The sequence below is a fragment of the Poecilia formosa genome, unplaced genomic scaffold, assembly GCF_000485575.1.
Source record: "Poecilia formosa unplaced genomic scaffold, Poecilia_formosa-5.1.2 Scaffold104, whole genome shotgun sequence".
In the NCBI taxonomy this organism is placed as follows: domain Eukaryota; kingdom Metazoa; phylum Chordata; class Actinopteri; order Cyprinodontiformes; family Poeciliidae; genus Poecilia; species Poecilia formosa.
In genome coordinates this window covers 1140088-1163730 of record NW_006800043.1, presented here as the reverse complement: position 1 = coordinate 1163730, position 23643 = coordinate 1140088, and the positions used below count along the sequence as shown (strand labels likewise).

The window sequence follows — 23643 nt, the reverse complement described above, 5'->3', positions numbered from 1 at the left end:
TGTGATTTGATTCGACACGCAGCTTAATCGCGGGATGATCAGCGGAAAGAGAGATTTAAACTGAATGTCAAAGACCGAGTGAGTGCGCGTTTCAAAATGTCTCTCTACATCGCTCTGAAAAACTATTCACACCCCTTGAATTCTTTCCCATTTTGTTAGTTTACAGCCACAAACTTCAGGGCATTTCACTGCAGTTTTATGTGATAGACCAACAGGAAGTGGTGCGTAACCAAGATGTGCATGATTGAAATAATTTTCTGATTTAAAAATCTGAAAAGTGTGGTGTGTATTTGTACTCTGCCTCCCTGAGTCAGTTGGACAGATCTTTTATTGCATTTAGAGGTACAAACAAGTCTTTTGCCTTTTGTCTCTACAGACTATGCTAGAGACTGAAATTTGTGTCTCTTATCTCGGTGAAATGTCTCCAAGTCTGTCAGGAGAGGAGGAAATACAGACGTTAATTTTTAGGTAATTTAAAAATTCTCAATTGAATTTTTAGGTCTGGACTTTAACAGGGCCATTCAAGAATTGCAAAGTATTGAAATCTCCATCCATGTCATCGACTCTAACCAGCTTCCCTTGTCTCTCCTGAAGAAGAACATCCATCCCCACAGCATGACGCTGCCATCACCCAGTTTCACCAAAGAGATTATTTCATGCTGATTTTTCTTGTTAGATTTGTTTTTAACCACACAGCATTTTTGCTTGTTGGCGAAAGAGTTCACTCATGGTTTTATCCGACCTGATCGTCTTCTTTCACATTAGCTTTGTCCCCTGCTTCAGTTTTTTTTTAACTTATGTGCTTCCGAACTGGTCATCTCATGACTTTTCTACAATAATGGCCTTTTTTCTTGCTACTGTTTTGTAAATGGCAGATTTATAAAATAAGTAGTGGTTGTCGTAGCAACAGATTCTCCTGTCTGAGTTGTGAATTTCTCCTGGTCCTCATGTTACCATTGGCCCTTGGCCTGCTTCACTGACTAACATTCTCCTTGCCTGACTGGTTAGCTCAGGTGTTGTCGTTTTTTGGGAGGTTTTACACTCTGCCACACTTTTTCCATTTTCAGATGACTGATAGAACAGTGACGTTCAGAGTTCAGCCTTCTTCCTATGCTGACTGCTGTCTTCCCTGTTCTGAGCCCTTTACAGAACAGCAGGATTTATACTGAGATAAAAAAAATGGGACTCTAGTTTCTATTTAGATGGTTTCTGTTTACATTTGGTTGAACTTTTTTTTTTAAATTTATTTTATTTAGAGGTAGCAGAGTAAAGTGAGCAGCATATAACTCCCTGGCATACTTAAAAATGTTTCCTTTCCCTTCTGCCTCTAAATTATATACTACTTTGTTTCAGTCTACCCTAAAACATCCCATTAATAGATTGTCACTTGTGTTTGTAACGAGAGAAAATGTGGAAAAACTCAAGAAATTATTTTCCAAGACATTGAAAATCAAGTGGAAGTTTCTGTTGATGCTTTGCTTTCACCACAAGGGGGTGCTGATGGCAAAGTCACTTCGATGGCACCTCCTCTTAACGCCACCGAAGTTTTTTTTTTTTTTTTTTTCCCCAATCTCCAGAGTTTGCATCTTTTTCAGATGCCACTCAACAGACAACAGCTTTGTCTTTGATATGTTTGCATATATTCAAATATGACCAGAATGTTGCCCCATTCTGGCCTGTTTCTAAATGTGTTTTCCCCCGTCGCCTGGACATTGTCAGCCTCTTGCTGCTGCTGTTGCTCTTCCATCGCCTTATGTGGAAGTGACCAGACTCTCAGGAGCTCCCTTCACAGCCATGTACAGTTTCCCTCCTTCTCTCTCCCTTTTGGTTGCCAATGTGCCTTTTGTTGTCAGTAAATAAAGCAACTGGGTAGCTTTGACCTTCTTCGTTCTTGCACGCCAGTCCTTACAAGGTGTTATTATGTTTCTTTTAGCTAAGGAGAAATCTCTCCCACAATGAAACATTACTTTTCTTGTGAATTTAATATCTGGATATTTTTTTAATTCTTACTAGGAGTGTAATAAAATCCTAAAAGCATAAATCATTGATTAAATTTGAGCTCCGAAGTCATGTTGGCTGTTCACCTCTTGCATAGCATGTTAATTGAAATCTATACTTCCCCAGTTTGAACTATTATGAGCAGTTGGGGGGCATCGGTAGAGGGTAGGAGAGGGCACTAGTATTGAACTGCAGCTTTCTGATCAGCTGACGGAGCATGGGATGTCCCGCTGCCGTCATCTGACAGGGGGCTGGTCTCAGCACTCTTAAAGGTCAGGTTACAGACACCGAGCCGCACAACTGTCCCCGAGCCGGGCCACCGCATTGTGTTAAACTGCAAGATCAGATGAATGTGTTTACCCCCAGAAGCAGCCTGACGAAGTGACCTCACGTGATGACTGAGCGAAGCAGATGTTCCTGTGCTGAATTTACTCCGTGAGGAAGAGGGAGGGCGGGGAGACGGCCGGCCTTGGCCAATCGGCAGGGATTTTTGTGTGGACTCGCCTCCTTTTACAGCAGTGGAGCGACTTGCTATATTAGAGAGATGCCACCCACAGCTGCACCTGACAATTTACAGCGCCAGCGCCTCTGAGAGAGAAGGAGAGCCACCCTGACCCGAGCATCACTCTGGCTCTCTGGAATTTACAGCTTTCACATTCTTGTCTTTTTATTTTGAATTTATGACCTGCATACCACCTCCTGCTGGGTCAGCACTTACTTTTTTTATCCTCCTTCTTATTTGCTGTTGGAGAGTTTCTCTCATTAATTCCTTCAATCATCATTTTTACTGATCTGGATTTATTCTCGGCGAACAAACAAAACAGAGCAAAAACAAAGTAAGTGGAGTGACTGTCACTCGGGGCAGTTTTGAGAGTGCGTTCCCATCGTGATGCGGATGGTCATGACCACACTGAGTCTTGAGCCAACCACCCACTGCTTTCCATGAAGCGGTTTGGCAGCCTAAGGAGGAGCAAGAAACGAAAAGAGCAGGATGGGCTAGAAGGGAGGCATCCGTCCGAGGCTTCGTGTCTGGCCGGTAACGTTCCACACTCCTCACTTGCCTATGACGGGATTTCCGGCTTTCTTAGACACTTTTTTTCTTGTTCTAGTGAGACTCTCATGTCATGAGAATACATTTTGCATTAAGTGTTCTTAACATTGAACATCAGGGTTGCTGTTCATTTGTTAAAGTTTTCTAAATTGACATTCAGCTTTCACCAAGTCTGCCGTTATGCTGCTGTATTTGGCATCAGTAGAACTGCTGCGGTGTAAGTCAGTAGAGAGCTACAATGTTTGAAATTTAGAAAAGACAGAGTTGCAGATTGCGTAGGTAACGACTGCTGTTCATGATCACCATTACAGCGACGCACAGAGTTGAGGCACCACTGATGCAGCTAATCTTTAATTTCACACGTGCCGCCATGCATCTGCATCAGCAAACACAGTACCAGGACACGAGCTTATATGCTATGGCTATGTGCACGGTCCAGGCGGTCAGCAGTTTTTTTTTTTTTGCTGCAGAGTTCATATTAAACGCAGCTTTTGTAGTTTTTTGTATTAAATATTATAGCCAGCATTGTAGGATTTTGATAGAACGATGCAAACTGAAATAAATTAATCCGTTTTCTAGCACCAGAGAAATGTATAGCTACTCTACTTTATGTCCCTTCAATGTCATTTTTTTTTTCTGTCCTGTTATCCGAGGGGAGTTCAGAATAGCTGCTCCACTTGGAGCACGTCACTAAAATAGAGTATAAGCTGTCACATCGAGATGAAGTAGATGTTTTTGGGTGAAGCAGCCTGCATCATGTTTTTCTTGCACATTTGGATATTTAATATTAATTTGAACGATACTTGGGAAATAGAAGTGGTATAAATAATAATAAAAAACTGACTTAAGGACCTATTGAAATATTCTATAAATTGCAAGCCACAAAATTCCAGCCTCTGTTTTGGCAAAAGACGGGAAACTGTGACTGTTTTCCCAGCTTCAAATGGCTAAAATTGCACACAGGCATATCGCATCATGTACACATGAATGTATGCTAAAATTAAAAGAATCCTGGACTTGTACCAACTTATGAGGCTCCAAAAGATTTTTAAAAACGGTGAAATTAAGAATGATCAACTCTGTTGACATTAACCTGCTTGGTTGTACAACCAGAAAGAGACTAGGCAAGTTAAACTCTGATGGAAGTTCTGCAGGGAGAAAACTTTTGCTCTCTGAGAAAAACACAAGACCCAGACGGAAGTTTGCCAGAGAGAACATCGACAAAGTCCAGAATAAATTTCCATGCACGGATGAGTTTGAAACTTAATTACTTGGACACCAGAACAGAAATATTTGGCAGATTCCAAGTCCAGTTTTTCAGAAAAAAAAAAAAAAAACCTCCCATCATAAATCATTAAGGTGTAAGTGTCATGGTTCAGAGATGCTTTACTGCAGCAGGATCTGGTCAGCTCACCATCATAAATCCCATCATGAGGTCTTAATATGTATCAGAGGAAAAAGTGACCATCTCTGCAGCATGACAATGACTCTAGACAAGTACTAGTTAATCCACCAAGCTCTGGCTGAGAATTAAGAGATGGAAAGCCCGGGATTGGCAGAATCAAAGCCCAGATATCCACAGATATTCTGGGATTACTTGAAATGGGCTGTACAACCCCTGAAACATCTCACAGCAGAAAGTGAGGAGCAGGGAAAATGTTCCCAAGTGTCTCATTTTGGTTTTGTACAGTCAAGCCACCATCATGGAGGATGTTATAACAGGATGTCTTAACATCTTTTAGAGATTAAACAAAAAAAATATTAGACATTGATATGTAAAAAAAAATCAACAAAAAACTGAGTATCAATAGGGTGTCCCAGTTTTTTTTTTTTTTTTTTCACGTAATTATATGTGGGAAATATCACCTCCCATAGATTGTTTCCGACATCAACTGGTCTCGAATAACTCTCATAGCTTTTGAATGAAGTTTTTCTTTTATGAAGTTAATTCATTTGAAGATGTTTTTTTTTTATTTGACATTTCCAGGGAATTTGAACTGCAGTCATGAAGGAAAGAGAGGAGATGTCTTAGAATCCCTTCAGATTAATGTTTATTTAAAGAATAAACACAGAAGAGTCTACTGGTCTCTTGACACGTGACACACACCCTCTTTTTTTCCAGCGCTGCTGACAGAGGAATCTCTGCACAGCTGTTTAATCTGCCCTGATGGTCGTTGTGGGGAAACGGAGTTGGTTTATCTCTCAAGGGGTTTGATGGTTTTCCACCTTGAATTGCTCCAAAGAAAAATTAGACGAAGGAGAAAAGTTCTTCGAGAGAAGAGGAACAAAGCAAACTAGACTTTGCTGGAACTTTTTCTGAGAAATATATTGCAACCAAGTCAGTGAGGCTGGATAAATCTGATTTGTTGAGGCTGTTTTCTGGTGTCTCACTGCCAGTGCCATTAATTAGCAGTATCGTAGAGGTCATCTCATCAGAATGTAATCAGACTGTGGAGTTTCATGAATGTGTTTTCATAGAATTATTACTCAGTCAAGGCCAAAATCCAGCCTACTTTTGCGAATCCTGTTTACCTTTCAGAGAAGAAGCAGTTCCAAGTCAAAAGATAACAGTATCTTTCTGGCAGAAACCAGAAGTCTAATTCAAGGTGTTGGGGATGCACAGCAGTTCTACGAAGCAGAACCAAAGAATGCTTTCATTTCAAAAGCTTACTGTGCTCTCAATTAGTAGATGATTCACGTTAGGAAATCTTGACATGCATCTAATTAAACGTTTATCACAGTGGCTACAATGTCATGCAAACTGCGTGGTTTAACAAACACAGGAACGTTATCTGTGGAATAAAAGATTTTTTTCAGCTCAATCCAATGTCACGATCAACGTCGTCTTTATGAGACCTGGTCAGAGCATTAAATCTGCAAAAGTTCACATTTTGATACGGCAAACATTCAGCAGTGAACCGTACAAGGATTTTTCCTGGATTACTTAATTAAAGGAAAACAAAACGTTTGTCCGTCGTGACCTGTTGTTCTAATATCACAGAATCTGACACAGCTGCAGATTACTTTAACGTAATCTTTAACCGTGGAGCAGCTGTGCAGAAAGTCAGAAAAGCCTCCCTTATTTTGAGAGACTAGTTTCTTGCTTTATTTTGGCTCAGCCAGGAGGAGAGGGGCACAGAATCCACATTGCTTAAAGTCCAGTGAGAAGTTTGGACAGTCTACGATGGTTTGGGACGCCATGCCAACTGCTGGTGTTGGTCCACTGTGTTTTCTGAAGCCTGCAGTCAATGCAGCTGTCTACTAGGAAATTCTAGAGAACTTGACGCTTTCCATCTGATGACAAGCCACAAGTAGTTGGTAATTTTATTTTCCAGCAAGATTTGTTGCCTGTCCACACTGCCAAAGGTACCAGAAACTGGTTCAATGGCCAGCGTGTTGCTGTTCTTGATTGGCCAGCAAAATATAGCATAGAAGATCTATAGGCAGTTATCATTAGGAAGATGAGAGACAGGAGAGCCAGTAAAGCAGATGACCTGAAGGCACCTGTCAAAGCAATCTGGGCTTTCTCTACACCTTTGCAGTGCTGATTTCCTCTATGCCATGATGCATTGATGCAGTAATTTTCACAAGATGAGGCCCAATTAAGCATTGTGTGATTGGAAATGTACGTATGCATTTCAGAAGCCTGAGATTTGTGCTTAAAGCATCACATTAGATTGGTCTAATGTGATGTTGTGGTTTACTGAGATTCAAAATTTTGGGTTTTCTTTACCTGTAAGCCATAATCATTAAAATAGCAAAAAATAAAACCTTTAAATTTTGTACTCTGTGTAATGAATCTCGGCTTCTTGACTCGACGCCATTTCAGTCCTTTGGTCCAGAGCCTAGCCACTGCAGAATCAAAAACCACATTCCTCCTATTGTTAGACAGCATCCTTTGGGATTTCATCTTCTGCATGTGAAAATTAATCGTGGCCTATCAGAAAACATCTTGGTGCTTCTTAGTAATACTGTTTTGGCTTTTTAGGTGATTATTAAACATCTGGTTATGATACTGTTTTTATATTTCTGTTCTAATATGGGGAAGTGATTTAGTGTAGCTGACGTACATTGCAACATTGCTGCAGAAGTTTGCTCACTGAGTGACAAATCAATGTCTGAAGCTTTAGTTACTTCAGTACTGGACTGAATTCAGATGGTAAGTTTCATATTGCTCCAAGAGTCAGTCCTGTTCAAGGGCTGAGAGGATCCGCTTTTATAGGTGTTACACTAACACGTCGCTGCTTTAAAACGTGTTAATACAGCCTGGGTACAGACCAATGCAAAACTGCAACCAAGTTGGATTTTGTGATTTTAATTTGGAGCTGCTAATGACTTTAAGGCAATAACATTCACTAATAGTTTTGTTCCGCGATAATTTGCTTTTTCGATTGCAATTTTTGTACTGTTTATTGTCAAAATAGCTCAGGAATATTATTTTGTAAGAAAATGATTTGAGAAATGTTCCTATTTGATTTGCTTCACTAGGAAAATAATTGTGGGAGAACAGTAAATTGCTACCAGAATGATTATAATCTCATTTTATGACTTTTTCTAGTCCGACTAAGCATCCAAACGTTGTTTTTTTTTTTTTTTGTTTTTTTTTTCCCCTCATTAAAATAATCAACTTTCCATATGTTTGAGAAGCTGAAATAATGTGCTCATCTGTATTAGGTATACCTTGCTGTTAGTTTTAACTAACAGCCAACGTTAAAGCATAACACCTCGGTTTGATCTTTTTATTTTTCAACCTTAAAAATCATTGTCGGGTCTTCTTTTGTTTTTCTATACAGTTGGTTGCGTCAGAATTGATCTCCTCTTTGGTAACTCTAAAGTTAAATTAGATGATTGTTTGCTTTGGATCAGGATGAATTCTTTGCAGCAACACATCCATGTCCCATTTCCCCGGCTGGTGCCTAACTGTCCTCTATTACCCAGACAGATGAGAGGGCTCGCAGGCCCGCTGTTATCTGCTCCTGTGGAATGTGCCTCAGCAGCGTGGCTAAAAAAAGACAGCTGCACAGCGGAAGCTGGGCACACCAAAGAGGCCTGCTGAGCGCCAACTAAATGTCAAGAGATAGTGTTAAAGGGGAAAATAATCAGGGTCTGCTTTGACTAAAATGTTTCACGACTTAATATTGTTATGTTTAAGTTTGTGTCTAAATACTATTTTAAACCGCTCTCTTTTGCGGTACAGAAACATGATATGTTGCCTGAACTCACTAATAGTCAAGTGTTTAAAGCGTTTATATCTGTCATAATAAAAAAAAAGAAAACTAAACTCCCCTTCTTTGGCTTTTCTCATTCCTTCAAAATTCAGGGTGAAGAGATTGTAATGTGAACCATGTAGCCCACGTCGTAGCTTATTGTCAGGTCTCAGAAATATGTCACGGGGGAGCACCCGTAGCAACATGAGGGTCGCATGTCGCCCCACGCAAGCTTGCCAGGCCTGACGTGAAAGAGCATGCAGGCTGTCATGTGATAAACGAACCCCAGTCTGACGAAGCCGCTGCGTCACAGACAGCTGATCGTTACATGGGAATTTAAAGTCGCTCTCTCAACAACAGGAGGCGGGATCTCCCTCGGTAGTGATTTATGCTCAGTTAATCTATTATTCATCACTTTTTTTTTCTTGTTTTTTTTACAGCACTCGCTTGCATTTGTTTATGAGCTGACCTTTGAGCTCCCTAAAGCAGATTTTTCATGAAAACAATCAGGAGGATGCAGGTTTCAACAGCTGCTAGTATACTGTAGTGTTGATGGCTTAAAGAAAAAGATTGCAGGTAATCAGTTAGCTAATGCACATTATAAACCTTTTATTACTGCTGAAATCATTCAGACAACAGTTATAGTTGTAGCACAATGTTATTTATCAAACAGAAAAGAATTTCAGTATTGTTAAAATTAGTGGTGTTTAAAATAGAAAGTTAATATTGACCCAGATCTGTCATCCAAAGCTGTATTGAAACTGTTTTTAAAAAGACATAAATATTTTTATTTCACAATGTCTGAGTTCTGCTGATTTGGATTGAGGTATGAAAAATCAGCTGTGGATACATGGTGACTCAGGAGAAAAAGGTATATAAAGGAGATCCTAAAATCCTTGGGGAAGTAAAAGGTTTTACTAAAAACTAAATAAAATAATAATTTAACATTTGTTTTAAGCAGATATGTTGACCAAAGTAGAGATTAAGATTGTTCAGAGTTAACGTTTATGTCAAATTTATTGGTTCTGTAAGAAATAAACAAAACTTAATCAGACCAGTTGTCAAATATTGCAGAGAAAGAAAATACACCAATAGTGCCAACTTGTGGTCAAGTTGAGATTTTATGACTTGCCTTTGCAAAAGATTGTGAGGTTAGCTTTATTTATAAAACATACACTCATTTTTACCCAAGTTCATTCTGAGTTGGTAGCACTGTCACCTTGTAGCAAGTTGTGGGTTCAACTCCCTGGGTCTTTCTGCATGGAGTTTGCTTGTTCTCCCTGTGCATGCGTGGGTACTCCGGATTCCTCCCACAGTCCAAAAACATTCAGCTGCCAAGCTGGAACATTCAGCCTGTTGCAGTGGTATGGTTTTAGGCTTACTGTTTATTTTGCAATTATTAATAAGTGATTGCTGTGGTACGAGGAGAAAACTATAAATATATCGCTGTGCTTGACGTTACTGTATTGCTAGCTCGCTGTTACTGTCTCTTGCTCTGCAGTTGTGGAGTCACAATGTCTGGGATCATGAGCGCCCCCAGCCATGAGGCAAGAGAACTGCCTGCCTCACCTCAAGTCTGTTCTCTGCCATTTCTGATCGCTCCTCAGCACACGAAACACGATACACACACAGTTTGTGACAAAATAAAGCACTGTACATTATATACACATAAGCTAAATTATGGAAAATCAGTTCATATGTTAAATGTTTTTTAACCATTTTATTGGCGACGTTCAGACAGGAGGAACTTGCTCTCATCGAGTGGCAGCCGGCGCAGTTAGCGAGAGGTTGCGCAGTCAAAGGTGAGGCTCAGCTCGCTGCTGCCTCACCGGATTCGCTTCCGAGCATTTGAATGGGAAAATGAGAAAATTCAGCGATTTTTGAAGAAAAAAATAATCAGAATTGGTTAAGCTAAATAAAAAAATAAATACTTTAACCACAGGGTTAAAATACTTTAACCACAGGGTTAAAATAGCAATATACATTCTTTTTTCATTATATTTTTCCATTATGACAGGTGAGGCTCTGCCTCCCCTGACCGCAAGTCACTGGTGCAGAAATAACCTGGTGGGCCGGTCTGTCAGTCAAACCTCTCTCAAAGCAGAAGAGGAGAGTGGTTTATTTCAGACCTTTGCTGAGGTAGATAAGATTGGTGGATAACATCGGCTTCACATGCAAGTATCGGCCGATCACCGAGCTCCCAAAATTGAGGTAAATCAGCTAGTCGATAAATCGGTGCAGTCCTGCTTAGGTATGTTATTTAGATAATTGATAGCCTCCCTGGTCATAACGGCAGCACCTCTGTGATGCATGTCTACATTGTCAGCCAGCTTTGCTTAAAGGAAAAAAAAAAATGGGTACAAATGTAAAGAAAGAAAAGATAAGATGACTTATCTGTCGTGAACCTTATCGCTCTCTCTCTCTCTGCAGCTTCTGGGCTCTCCACACCTCCCACCACTCCGACCCAGGCATTGAACCAGCCTGTGTTCAGCCAGGAGGCCCAGCAGCAAAGCGGCCCCAGCCCAGAACGCCTGGAGCCCAGTACCCGAGCCCACTCCCTGTCCGCGCCCCCGGACACAGGACAGCGCCTCAGCCTTCCCCACACCAAACCCCCGATCCCATCAACCAGCCCTGTGCCACCCATCTCTACCTCACAACATGTGAGTTATGCTAATGTAAAATGAATACTTCACAAAGTCTGTCTTTTATCTGTTTTATGAAGCAGAATTATTTTTGCAATTATCTGTGACACCCAAAGGCCAAAACTAAAATCAAATGCCAAGGTCTCTTTTGCAAGTTTTGGAGAAAGCAGCGTGAGATAAATGCAGTAATTATCCTGCATGGGTCATGGGATGTTTACTCTAACAGTTTTCCCTTTTGGATACACAACAGCAGCCTTAAATGCTTCCTGTCTATGACTCATGCGCTTCTTTCCTCAGACTCATAAAAGTTTATTTGGACAGTGGTGGCAGTGAAAAACACCAATGCAATGCTGTTACATGAGAGCAGTTCAAGTGACAAATATCTGTTGACAAACAGGACACCTTGTGACTATTTGTCATGGCATGACAAACAGTCATGAGATGTTCCTCATACAGTTTTTCCCCTAGCTATGAAGGGGACGCAGTATACCTGTGGTAGAAGGTGCTTTGCTCAAATGAGCAAAACTAATGCCATACATTACCCTGAACACATCAACCCTATGCTGACACATGGTGGTGGCAGCTTCATGCTGTGGGCACACCTTTCTTCAGCAGTCTAATGTGTTAGACTGGCTGAAAGTACATATTCAGAGATACTCTACATTAAACCTATTTCACAAAGAATTGGTAGAAACATAACCCAAAGGTTGCTGCGGTTGTAATTCTTGCAAAAGGTGATTCTGTTCAGGGTTTGCTGAGTACAGATGCGTCCCAGACTTTTTTTAATTTTTATTTTTGCATTTATTGGAACACTTTGGGTTTTTCTATGTCATAAAACTGATGACATGTTGTCAAAACTACATGTTGCAGTGTGACTATACATTGTGAAAACGTCCAAGGCTTTAAAACGGTTTCAATGTGCTCTCTTCTCTTCTCAGACCGATTTAGCTTTAAGGTATAATAAGATTCTGGCAGTCTTGGCAGAGTATTTCATATCTTATCTCCTTTGGCTAAAGAGGAATTACTGATGACTCTCGTGGTTTTAGAATAAATAATTATCTAAAAAGCTGTCTGAACCCATCCGCCTGCAGTGATGGTGGATTCCAGCCAACCAAGGTGAATCAATATTTAACTATTAACGCCTGAAGACTTGTGGTTCCTCTCTGCCGCCTCAAAAAAAAAAATCATAATGTTATGTTATAATTCACCTTTCGCCATTTTCCATTTTAAGTGCAATTCGCTGAATGGGTGTGTGCCTCCCAGAGGCTTGCCGTAGTATAAAGCAGGCCACATGCCTGGCGTGGTGCAGCGGGATCTGATTTATGAGAGTGCAGGGGGAGATTTTGGCTGGAGAAGTGCTGTGTCATCATTACAGAGCACCGCTGGGGAGACTGTGGAGCATCCCAAAGCAGGTGTGGAAGCTTCCCCCACCCCCTCCTGCTGCAGAGGGTTGTTGTGAAAGTGCTTGGCAGCACATAGGGCGGAAAAACGTGCATTAACAAGCAGACTTTGCATATGCTAATCTCGCAGCGTGACGCAGCGTATATCCAGCTGGGTCCTGGAAGAGATCTAATTAACCCACTTTGTGTTACATGATGTCATAGCTGTGCTATCGGGAAGATGTTTCGTAGATCTAGGTCGTGTTTGTTTCAAGTAATGAACGCTTGACGAGGCATCCCCAGCTTCTTCTTGCTGCTAGGCAACGGGAAGGATTTCCTAATATGGCGAGGCAGTCAGGTTGTCCTGCGTGGAGGGGCGTGTCGTCAGAGCACGGAGCTTCCTGCTTTTTCCACCCGACTCGTCCTTCGCTCATTTCCATTTGGTGAGCTCCCTGTGACTTTTTACGCGTTGGACGACGTCTAAAGATGGTTTGTTGTGTCGGGGTTTAATTTACACACGTCTCTGTGAACAGTAGCGGCTCTCGCGCACCCGCTCCCCGCTGCACCAAATAGATCAGGACCGATCCACTGTGTGTTGTTCAAGAGGGGGTGTGTGCGCTCAAAATATTATGCGCCGCTGAAAATGTGTATTTTTTTGACAGGTTGTCTGCTTGTATTTAGCACACTTGGGGAGTATCTTTGAGGCAATAGACGCCGCTCAGCTGTCTTACTCTTGCTGGGAGTTTTTTTTTTTTTTTTTTTTTTTTTCCTCAATCGGTTTGATCTACTGTAAGCTGCAGGGAGGAAGAGCCAGCCTGCTGCTCACTACCAATTTACTGCAAAGTTTTTCTGGCTGTGCACTGACCCGCTGCCGCGCTCCTCACTCCCAACTTCTTGCCTGTTTTCTCCCACAGGTCTACGGCTTATTCGAAGGTATGCTGGAGAAACTTGAACTAGATGATGATGGTGAGTGTCCCGCTGAGCCTGCGCTGCTCGTCACCACTTTAACGCCGTAAATCTTTGCTTTAACGCGGTGCGAAAGTGTTGGGATCTAGCAGGTATTGCAGTTGTTTCCAGTTTCATGTGTTGGTCCAGGCTAAAAAGGAAAGGGTCTTAACGCACATAATATTGTAAATCGTCTTTTCAGAATTGTTTACAATATGTATTTTGCACTGTATGTTGAAGTTTTGACGACCAGTGCTATTTTATGTACAAATTTAGACTTACAATACAAACACATTTGAGTAAAGGAAAACAAACAAACAAACCAAAAAAAAACCATGGGGTTCAATTACAAGATTTTACAAAACCCACATGGAAATAACACCAAGTTTGTCCTTATGTGTGCCAGTGACATCACAAGAGGAAGAATTAAGATCAGCTGGTGTTGGTAAACACTAAAGCGGATGAATGACTGGACTTATTTCCACATAGGTTCTGAATCATTTGAGTTGCAAGGTGTTATGTTAACCTTGCAGATATGAGTCATGGCTTGGTGGGTTAGAAGATTTGACAGGACAAGGGCAATGCATGCAGTTTGAACAATTACGTATTTAGCTTTCACAAACTTAAGACACATTCAATAAATTAGAAGACTATTGAAAAGTCTTTTGTTTTTAGGATCTTTATCACTGAGAGAAACACTTTTATATAGATGAATTAAACACCAAATGTTTGAAAGCCTTTATTTCTGTAAAGTCATGCAGTTCTGCATCAAGCCTGGCCATTTCTGTCTCCTCTAGTCTTCCCTAGCAATGTCAGATTTTCCTAACATCCATGCAGGATTCTCACATCATATGGCTAAAGCCTTTAGCTGCATTCATACAGAATACAAGTAATCTCCTAAAAATGAAGAGTTTGATATAAAAACAAGAAAAACGCAAATGTACACACAAAAAATTATGCTAATAAGTTGCTGTATGCCTTATTATGTCACAATAAATAGGTGCAAGTGTGTGTAAGCTTATTTTTCAGGTGATATATTTTACCTGATATACAACAAAAGTAGCAAAAGGAGAAACCCAGCTGTAATACATTCTACATACGACCACCAAGTTATATCTACAGTTTTGTTACATAAAAAGCATGGCTAGTACAATTTTTAAAATGGATTTTAAGTACTGTAAAATACAAGGAAAAGAAGGTAAAAAAAAACAACAACAAAAAAACACGAATGTATAGTGAACTGAAGTAATACAAATAAGGGAGTGTATTTTAGGACTGCTTGCATTTAAAAAAAAATTTATGAAATAGGAAAGTCTTAACTTTGATAAAAAATGTCCTACAATCTCATAAAGTGGAAAAAACATCTGTCATTCGTTCACTTTAGTACCTTTATGTGAGATCATCAAATATTGAAAAACAATTTAAATGTTGCTCGCTCTCACTGTTAAGACTTTGAGACCACAAGGACTTTTTCTTCCCAAGATTTTCCACTGTTTGTTTGTTTGTTTGTTGACGTTTAAAGCAGTGGGTAATTATCAGTAAGCTGGAGCAGGGAAGTGGCCATAAGTGGTCCGTTTTGCTCGTAATGGCTGTTTAGGCTGTTTTGCGTGTGCGTGTGTATTTGTGTGTGTGTGTGTGTGCGTGCGTGCGTTGTTTCCAAGCTGTCATTACGCATTCCTCAGGAGATTTTACCTTACTTACAAAGTATTTTTCTTTCAGCTGCTGAACCCGAGAGTGATATTTACATGCGCTTTATGAAATCCCACAAGTGCTACGACATCGTCCCCACAAGCTCCAAGCTGGTCGTGTTTGACACGGCGCTTCAAGTTAGTACATTTTTCTCCCGACTTGAAATGTGTCCTGTAAACCCCATAAATACCAGTTTTGTTTCTGTTGCTTTGAAGTTTTCGTCTTGGGAATAGAAACAGGCTTCCGGGTTTAGTTAATGTACAACAAAATGCAATGAGTTTACCTTGGGGCAATTTCTGTGAAATGTTTCGCTGTATTGCCTTGAAGCTGTTAAACAGTAATCCAAGGAGAGTAGGACCTCGTTGACTTGTCAATCTTTAACCGCTGAGAGTTGAGATCGTCTATCTGAAGGTGTTGGACGATCAACCCAAAGACATAAAAAACGCAAGACCAAGAGCTATGTTTCAGCCCCAAGTTTTTGACTATTTATTTTACCATTTAGTTTTTTGTTTTTATAATTAATTTTGTCATGATGCACTCACATTTTTACATTAAACATTTATTATATCGGACAGTTGCTCTTTTTACTTTAATAACAGAATGAGTAGATAAGTCTTCGGTTAGTTTGTTTTCCTGAAATTGGCCGGAAAATCCTGAATGTCCGTGCACAAGTTGGTGACTCAAGCGTACTTGGGTTGTGAAGCAGAGCAATGATCCATTGCAGACCAGCAAGTCCATTTCTAGGTGGCTCAACTTAAGGGTTTGTAGTGACGTATTCAAAATCTGGACTTGATATGTTCAAAAATCTTCCACTATGTCTCAAGTAAAGCAATTCTGAAAAGAAAACTGAGCCAGGATTCCTCCAGAAAGACACAACAGACTCAATGCCAGCACTCTGAGCACTTGGTTGAAGTTGCTGATGTTAAGGGTGGAAGAATCATTGTTTGTTGTTTTTAGTGAGCAGATTCTTTTTCAAATGGGGCCAGACGGGTTTGGAAAAGAAGAATTATGATCCCTCACAAACTAAAATGATTCTGAACAACCTCCTCTTTTTAAATGACATTTAGTCACATAACCAAATCTTCTAGCTGGAAGGAGATTAAACCAAATTGCTTTAAATCAATTAGGCTCAACCTGAAAACAGGTTCTTTTCATACTTGAAACTAATAAAATGACAAATAGATGAAGTGACCAGCATGTGACGTAATGTGACGTATGTGTGGTTGGCAATGTGTTTTTTTTTTTATTAGATAATTAATCTTTATTTTTTTCTTGGCAGGTTAAGAAGGCATTCTTTGCCTTGGTGGCTAACGGTGTGCGAGCTGCTCCTCTGTGGGACACAGAGAAGCAAAGCTTTGTGGGTAAGTACAATGAAATGTGTCAACAGACTCGCATTAAAACGTGTTTAAATGATTTTGTGTATTGAATTAAATTAGAAAATCCGTCAACGGATACAGTGTGTTTAGCTCTCTTAGTTTGTTGGATGAAGACAGTAGAGTGCAATATTTAAATGTAAAGGAAAGATGGTTTTATGCCTTTAGGTCTATATTTTATTTAAGCCTCATTGTGATCTCTTAATTATTTCCTTTGACTGAGACGGAAAATGTCATTGCTGTTCTGGTTTTCCATAAATAAACAACGAGGCTGTGCTGTGTGTTAGCAGTCATGGCTGGCAGAGCGTGTCTCCTTATCGAGTAGAGAACATTAAAGCCATCCCAAGCTATTAAAGCGCAAGAGATGACTCATTTATATCGAGTGTAGAAATGTCAAAGAAGCATCTTTGTCTGTTGTCCGTAGTCGAAAGAGGAGCCAGTTGTGAATTGAGTTTGAGCTCTGCTGCCTGTGATGAATAATGAATGTCAAGTCAATGTGAGAATAAAGCAAAAAGGGGAACCAGATCTGTGCTTGAACAAACCACGCCCTCCTTCCAGCTGCTTGATGCCTGCAGGCATTCCTCTGAGGTGTTTATTGACTTGATCTGTTTTCGCTGCAGGAATGCTGACAATCACAGATTTCATCATCATACTGCACAGATACTATAAGTCACCGATGGTGAGTTTAATCAGCATATATTTTAAATATTACTTTTTGGTTACTTTTTTTTCCCCTAAAACTGAGGTTGTTTTGTTTTTGTCTTGTTTTTTTTTTTGTTTTGTTTTTTTAGGTGCAAATTTATGAGTTAGAGGAACACAAGCTTGAAACATGGAGAGGCAAGTATCTCCAAGTGTTGACGCACGCTTACAGTAGTAATCTTCTGATCTTTGTGGGGTTTAATAATCCAATGTTTGCCTTGTTCTCTCCTCTCAGAGGTTTATCTTCAAGCAACGTTTAAACCTCTTGTGAACATATCACCAGATGCAAGGTTTTCTAAAATCCTGCTAAACTTCACACATTGTTTTTATTCTGCACCTCTTGATTGTTGCTCTCATGACGCGTTTCTTTGTTTTCCGCTTTTGCAGTCTGTTTGATGCAGTGTACACCCTCATCAAAAATAAAATTCACCGCCTGCCTGTCATCGACCCTGTTACAGGGAATGCACTTTATATTCTCACGCACAAGAGGATCCTAAAGTTCCTCCAGCTGTTTGTGAGTTCAGAAATTTTCTCGGTCATCGCATTCTGTTTAGATGAATTTTAATCTGTAAGGCCTAATTAGATGAAATGTAAACGTTCAACTTTTTCCTCATTTTCATATGCCTGGCTCCCCCATGTGGTGAATGTGGGAATTGATCAAAAGTCTTTGGATTCATCCTGGCATATTAGTTATTCCTTAAAAAGAGACCTCCCTATTTCTCTCTCTCTCTTTATAGATATAGTATAAAACATGTATCAATGCCTTTTACAACGCAGTAAAGTGACTTTTCAAGAAACTAAATTTTTGAGGTGTGTGTTTAAAATTCCCAGGTGTGTGAAATGCCAAAGCCAGCGTTCATGAAGCAGACCCTAGGTGAGCTCGGCATCGGGACGTACCATGAAATCGCTTTCATCCACCCAGACACGCCTATCATTAAAGCCCTCAACATCTTCGTGGAGAGACGGGTGTCTGCTCTGCCTGTGGTGGATGACTCGGGTAAAACCACAATGAACCATCACAAAATAATCCCTTTAATAATTCAAGATTTTACCTTAATTTTGATTTTGTTTTGGGGGTTTTTTTGTCTTGCAGGCAAAGTTGTGGATATTTATTCCAAGTTCGATGTGATTGTAAGTTTACACACTTTGTTTTTTGAAGAAACGCATAGTTCTCCATGCTGACCCGCGCCGTAATTGTGTCTGCGTGCAGAACTTGGCCGCAGAGAAGACGTACAATAACTTGGACATCACAGTGACGCAGGCTCTGAAACATCGCTCGCAGTACTTCGAAGGAGTTGTTAAGTGCCACAAAATGGAAACAATGGAGACCATTGTGGACAGAATAGTCAAAGCAGAAGTGAGACACAAAGACCCGTTTGTGCATTTAGCCACTCAGGAACACCTCGAGGACTGGTTTCAGTTGCATCTCTTGTGTTTGTTCCAGGTTCATCGGCTGGTGGTGGTTGATGAGCGCTCCAACATCGAGGGCATCATTTCCCTTTCAGACATCCTCCAGGCACTGGTGCTCAGCCCAGCAGGTATAGACGCTCAGCATTGGTAGCCCTAATCCCTCCCCCCCCTTCTCTCTCATTGTCCCGGACCCTGAGCTTCCCCCTACCCACCAATCCTCTAACCCTGCCCCAGGTAGGAATAGCACCCGTTTGCCTCGTGGCTGATCGTAGCCCGCAGAAGGCATGGTGTTTGTCCACTTTCTGCTTGTCCTGCTGGATCATGCTTTCTGCACCAGTGCTTGTTTACACAGAAATCAACTTTCTGCACTTTACTAAAACATACAGTAGGAAAGAGCTCTGCTAGTTTTTCACCTGGTAAATAACTATTCCTCGCGTTTAAAATTCAGCTCCTGGAGGTTTTGGCTTGTACTGTCCATGGCTGCGTTTTGTTTATCGCAGACGGCTCTTTGATGCGAAGCATGTTTGGTATTGATGTGTTTGGGTAGAAAATAACAAGCTAGCTGAGTTTTAACCAGCTCTACAGGGCAGCTCTGGGTCTGGGCCTTAAACCCCCAGCAGATCAGAATTGGTGGGATGCACTTCGATGAAAACGTACACACAGGCACTCATTAATTCATAAATTCGACACAGTATCCATCGACTGTTCTTACAACCTACTGCAGCGTTTCGGCCTCCACTAAGGGTGAAAGGTTTGGTGTAATCAGACCTAATGCACAGTGTTATTGCTGACCTTTTAAATGTATTTATATGTTTAATCTGTTATGGTTGTGTTTTTAAAATTTTACTCCTCTATAAACGTTTTCTTATCTTGGGTTTAGTGGGAACATATTGAGTCTTTCATTGTTGTTTGGATTTTAGTTTCCATACACCAGAAATTTGGGAAACCTCTATGTCCCTTTCTGACATATTTTTTTTTAGGAACCATGGTAGTTTTCAGAATCCATTTTAAAGCCCACTTCCCAAATCTGTCCTTACAACGCATCTGCTGCAGTTAAAGACTGACTAGGTTGGCTGAAAACAGCCCCAGGGTGGTAATGTTTATTGCCCTGAAGCTTTAGGGTGGAGTTTTTTTGAAGGAGGGTTGTAACATTTCTGTTTGGTAGCTTTTTTAAATTTTTTATTTTTTGCTGTTTCATCTACCCCAATTTAACCCCATCTACAGTTTTATATATTCTTTTGACTTTTAACTTCAACATATTTTAAATGAGATGTCTGCTTTTGGTCGTCTCGGCAGCCAGAGGCCAAGCAATATAATATCGCTACCTTGTTAGAATATTTTAGCAAATTTATCTTCCAAAGCACAAAAAGAAAATTATAATCCTTCAGGAATGTGCAGAATGAATATAAAAATAACGTGATGCAGTTTCCCAGAGTAACAGATGTGAAAGAATCAGAAGTCTCGGCTGTAGACGTCCAGGTTTTTATCCCGATCTGAGCTTCAATTCTGCTCAGATCGGGATTCCTGACAAATCTGTCAGAAAATTCATGAAATGCATAAACCAGTGAGAGCTTGGAGTGACATCACCCAAGTTATAGAAGTTTATAGTCTTATTGCTGAAAATCGAAGGCTTTTATTATCATGTTGGCGACACACAAACTGCAACACTCTTGCTAGACATTGGCTGCATAGCAGTAACACTTGTAGTCGAGGCCTAATTTACTCCAACCCAGGGGGTTGGAGGGTTAAGGTGTTCTGGGTGATAAAGTTCCAGCTGATAAAAGTCAGGGTCGCGTAACTCAATCATGTCTTCTCTCCACAAAGGTCTAGTTTTGCAGAACCCCACCCTGTTTATCTGTGCAGAAACATGTTGCCCAAACAAAACATAGGGACCAAGCAAGGACTTTCCCCAAAAACACCACGAAGAACAAAAAGCTTATTCCAGTTTCAAAATTTCAAAATGTCTTCGGCATCCAGATGGTGTTCTGAGAGAAGTCAGACCACCAAGTGTAAAATCTAATCCATAGCACATCTGTCAGCCACCGTTGCGACAATGTTACTCTAGTGGTTTTTATGTTTTGCCTGACTGGTGTGTCCAACATTTAAATGCATAATAGTTTTGACATCCTGTTGCACGATTCCTACACAGCTCTTAATTTGTGAAAAGTTTTAGCTGTTCACAACAGGATGCCTGATGCAGTGATTGACTTTACTCTGCTGTTGTCATTGCAGATGCCTGTAAGGAGGAGAATCTTACTGAATGAGTTTGTGGTGCATCAGCTTTTGTAATAGAAGTGAGTGAACTTACGGTTTAAGGTTTGATCGTGCGAAGCCGGTGTGGAAGTCCTGGAGACCATCACCATCAGCGGGGGTGTAGCGGCTCTGAAAGGCCTGATGCAGCTGAGTGAAGTGGATTTTTTGTTTTTTTTTTTTTTTTGCACTGAGGAATGAGTTTTCTTTACTTTCTTCCAGTTTGTTTAAACACTGATCAGATGCAAACACATTAAAGATATATTACAAAGTATATGCAAACACTTGCAGATGAATACCATATGGGGGAAGTGGAGGATGTTTTCTGATGGGCCTGGGCTTCAACTAGTTACAGTCATGCAGCTCTCGTCAGATTTAAAGTCACATTTCATACTTCAGTAGCCGTAAATCAACTCATTTCAGTTGTGAAGCTATATTTCTACCCACAGAGATTGGACGACTGCTGTCATTTGGAGAATAATGGCCAGTGCCAACATAACTTCGCTCAACACCCAATTATCCGTGCCTTTTTGCGTCCCTCGCGCCCCACTTCACTGTGGTCCTTTTGAGTTTACGGTTTCAAATGAAAGCTGTAGTTTCAGCATGTTGCTGCAATAAAGAAAAACACAGCTGACATTTTCAAGCCCACGCTCCAGAGGCTGTCTTTCATTTTAGTTGGGTTATTAAAAAGCTTGTTCGAATGAAAGGATTTCTGGAAGATCAGACAAGAAGAGGAAGCATAACATTTTTGGAGCATTGGTTTGGTTTCTCGCTGTCGGCATGACTTCAGAGTGCTTTTTTTTTATTTTTTTGTTTTTTTGTAATGGAAATATAAGATTGAAAATGTATTTTTAGGGGTTTAAAGACATTTTTCCAGTGTATCCCCAGTTGTTTGGAGGCGTCACACAAACGTGCTTGTGTGTTTCATCTGGATTTCAACAGGACTCATCTCCGTCTTCTGTAAATGAGATTGTTCTCAGAAACCATGTCACAGAAAGCTTTATTTTTATGAATGTGTTAACAAGTCTAAAGATACTTCAGTTTTAATGTTATTTTTGTAAATATATTGTGGCAATATGTCTAATACAGAGAAACTTTGTATTGAATCAACACGTACTGTAAATGTGCAAAGCATGACAAACTACACTTCAGCAGAATGAATGTTCTTTGTTTTACTTTTTCTATTTTTCTGGCTGCAGAAAAATAAACAGACACTGAATGTACTCTAAAGCCGAGTCATTTTCCTGCATTGCTGATTTCTGTACTTAATTACTGGGAGCAGAAATTTTAAATCCTTGGTATCGCAAGTTCTATTGGACAACATCAGTCTATGTATTTTGTCTGTGCTTATACTATTGCGGTGGTGGACTGGTGTCTGTCTCCTGCATTCAGACTGTAAGTATTATAGAGGTTCTATACAAAGAAAAATAAAATTAACATCAAATGTGCACAAACTAAAAAGTACAATCGTTTTGTTTGAAATTAAATCGAAAACAATTTAATAGTACTCTTTAGTTTTGAATGCCCTTTATTTTTATGTTCTTACATTTTAACCAAACCTGATTTCAAATTATTTTGTATATATTTTTACTTACAGTCATCTGCACCAATAACTTAAGCTTTTCATGGTGAGAAACTTTTAACCAGCCTCCAAAAACTAATGGAGACACATATGTCACACTGTGTGTTCTCAGAGTTTTCTCTTTTCACAGCTTGAACACGGTTTAGGTGTCGATGCCAGGGAGCTGGCGCTGGCAGACACCCCACACAGACTTCCTTCCCCCCAGTCATCTCTCTCCTGACGATTATTATATGAGATCAGGATCCTCATCTCTCTCACAGAGCCGAGGCTTCGCCAGCTACAGACAGCAGACAAGTCTTTACCAAAACGCAAGCCGTTGAGCTCTCAGCCCTCCTCATGGCACGTAGTCCTCCAGATTAAACCAAGGACTGGCGGCTATTATGCTGCTGGACTGAGGCTGTTAAACAGACAATATTTATTTCAATTCAACAAGTTAAATTTGACCATTTTTTTTTTCTACAAATATGTTCTAGAATTCTGATGGTTGCGTGAAATATAAAGTTTTGGAGCATCACGTGGCGTAGTGGTTAAAAGTGGCTGTCAATCAGGTGTTATGGAACATGGATACATATAAAATAAGCAGGATAGTGATGCCTGTGGATGGAAATTGAGAAACTGGTTTAGAGGTATAATACTAACCACTAGACACACTAATTAGACATATTACTTCTGTTTATTTCAGCTTTTTCATATTGGTTTGGAGAAGTCCAAACCTTAGGGTTGGGGGTTTGGTTTAACCCTGGACCCAAAACCCTACGGGGGAGAGGGGGGGATACTTTTTTTTTTTCTTGTCATCTGGGTTAATTTCACATGAAGACAGAAAACTCCTTGTATGGATCCTGTCTGGTAATCTTAAACATTGGTGCATGTTTCGACTATGCTTTTAACAGTGCCAAGCTGACTGTATGTGCTGAATAAAAATAAATGAAACATTTATGTCGTTTTTGTCATAATTTACTCTATCCTAATGCGAACAATGCAAGTGTTTAGTTTAAGCTTCAAAAAAGAACTGATAGAATTTGTGAGGCTTGAAGAAGAAACGACCATCTTAGACTAGTATCAGAATTTAACCCAAATAATTTAGCCAATTTAAAAGATTGAAAGGGTTTGTAACCTACGGGAGAAAAGAAGCTTAACAGATACATTTAGGTTGTATGAAGTTGAAATTCATTCAAAATGCTGCAGAAAAAAAAAGGCTTCACATCAATCCTGTTTTCTGTTTGTGATCTAATAGAATTGATGCTTCTTGTATATGTGAGGCAATACTTTAGACTTAGAAGTAAAATTGTAATATTATTGCACCTTTAAAGATATAAATTGGTGTTTCATAAGGAAAAGGCAGGGACCTCTGGTACAAAGGAAGACTGTATACCAGAGACTAGGGTAAAGGTAACCCTGATCTATTAGGATATTAGACA

General features: G+C 40.2%; 1 protein-coding gene across 4 annotated transcripts in view; it reads left to right on the top strand.

Moving 5' to 3' along the window:
* The window catches only part of LOC103143028 (5'-AMP-activated protein kinase subunit gamma-2-like), a 30101-nt gene extending 8228 nt beyond the window's left edge, over positions 1–21873 (top strand). Inside the window, exons 1-14 of one of the 4 annotated variants that reach the window (XM_007559394.2) lie at positions 2510–3034; positions 10687–10916; positions 13192–13243; positions 14942–15048; positions 16191–16272; positions 16905–16963; positions 17076–17121; positions 17219–17273; positions 17371–17497; positions 17815–17980; positions 18077–18114; positions 18194–18340; positions 18428–18521; positions 20626–21873. In XM_007559394.2, the coding sequence (XP_007559456.1) occupies positions 2941–3034; positions 10687–10916; positions 13192–13243; positions 14942–15048; positions 16191–16272; positions 16905–16963; positions 17076–17121; positions 17219–17273; positions 17371–17497; positions 17815–17980; positions 18077–18114; positions 18194–18340; positions 18428–18521; positions 20626–20657 (1329 nt within the window). In that variant the 5' untranslated portion in view covers positions 2510–2940 and the 3' untranslated portion in view covers positions 20658–21873. The other 3 variants (XM_007559393.2, XM_007559398.2, XM_007559397.2) reach the window with 3 other exon arrangements.
* The last annotated feature ends 1770 nt before the right edge of the window (positions 21874–23643 follow it).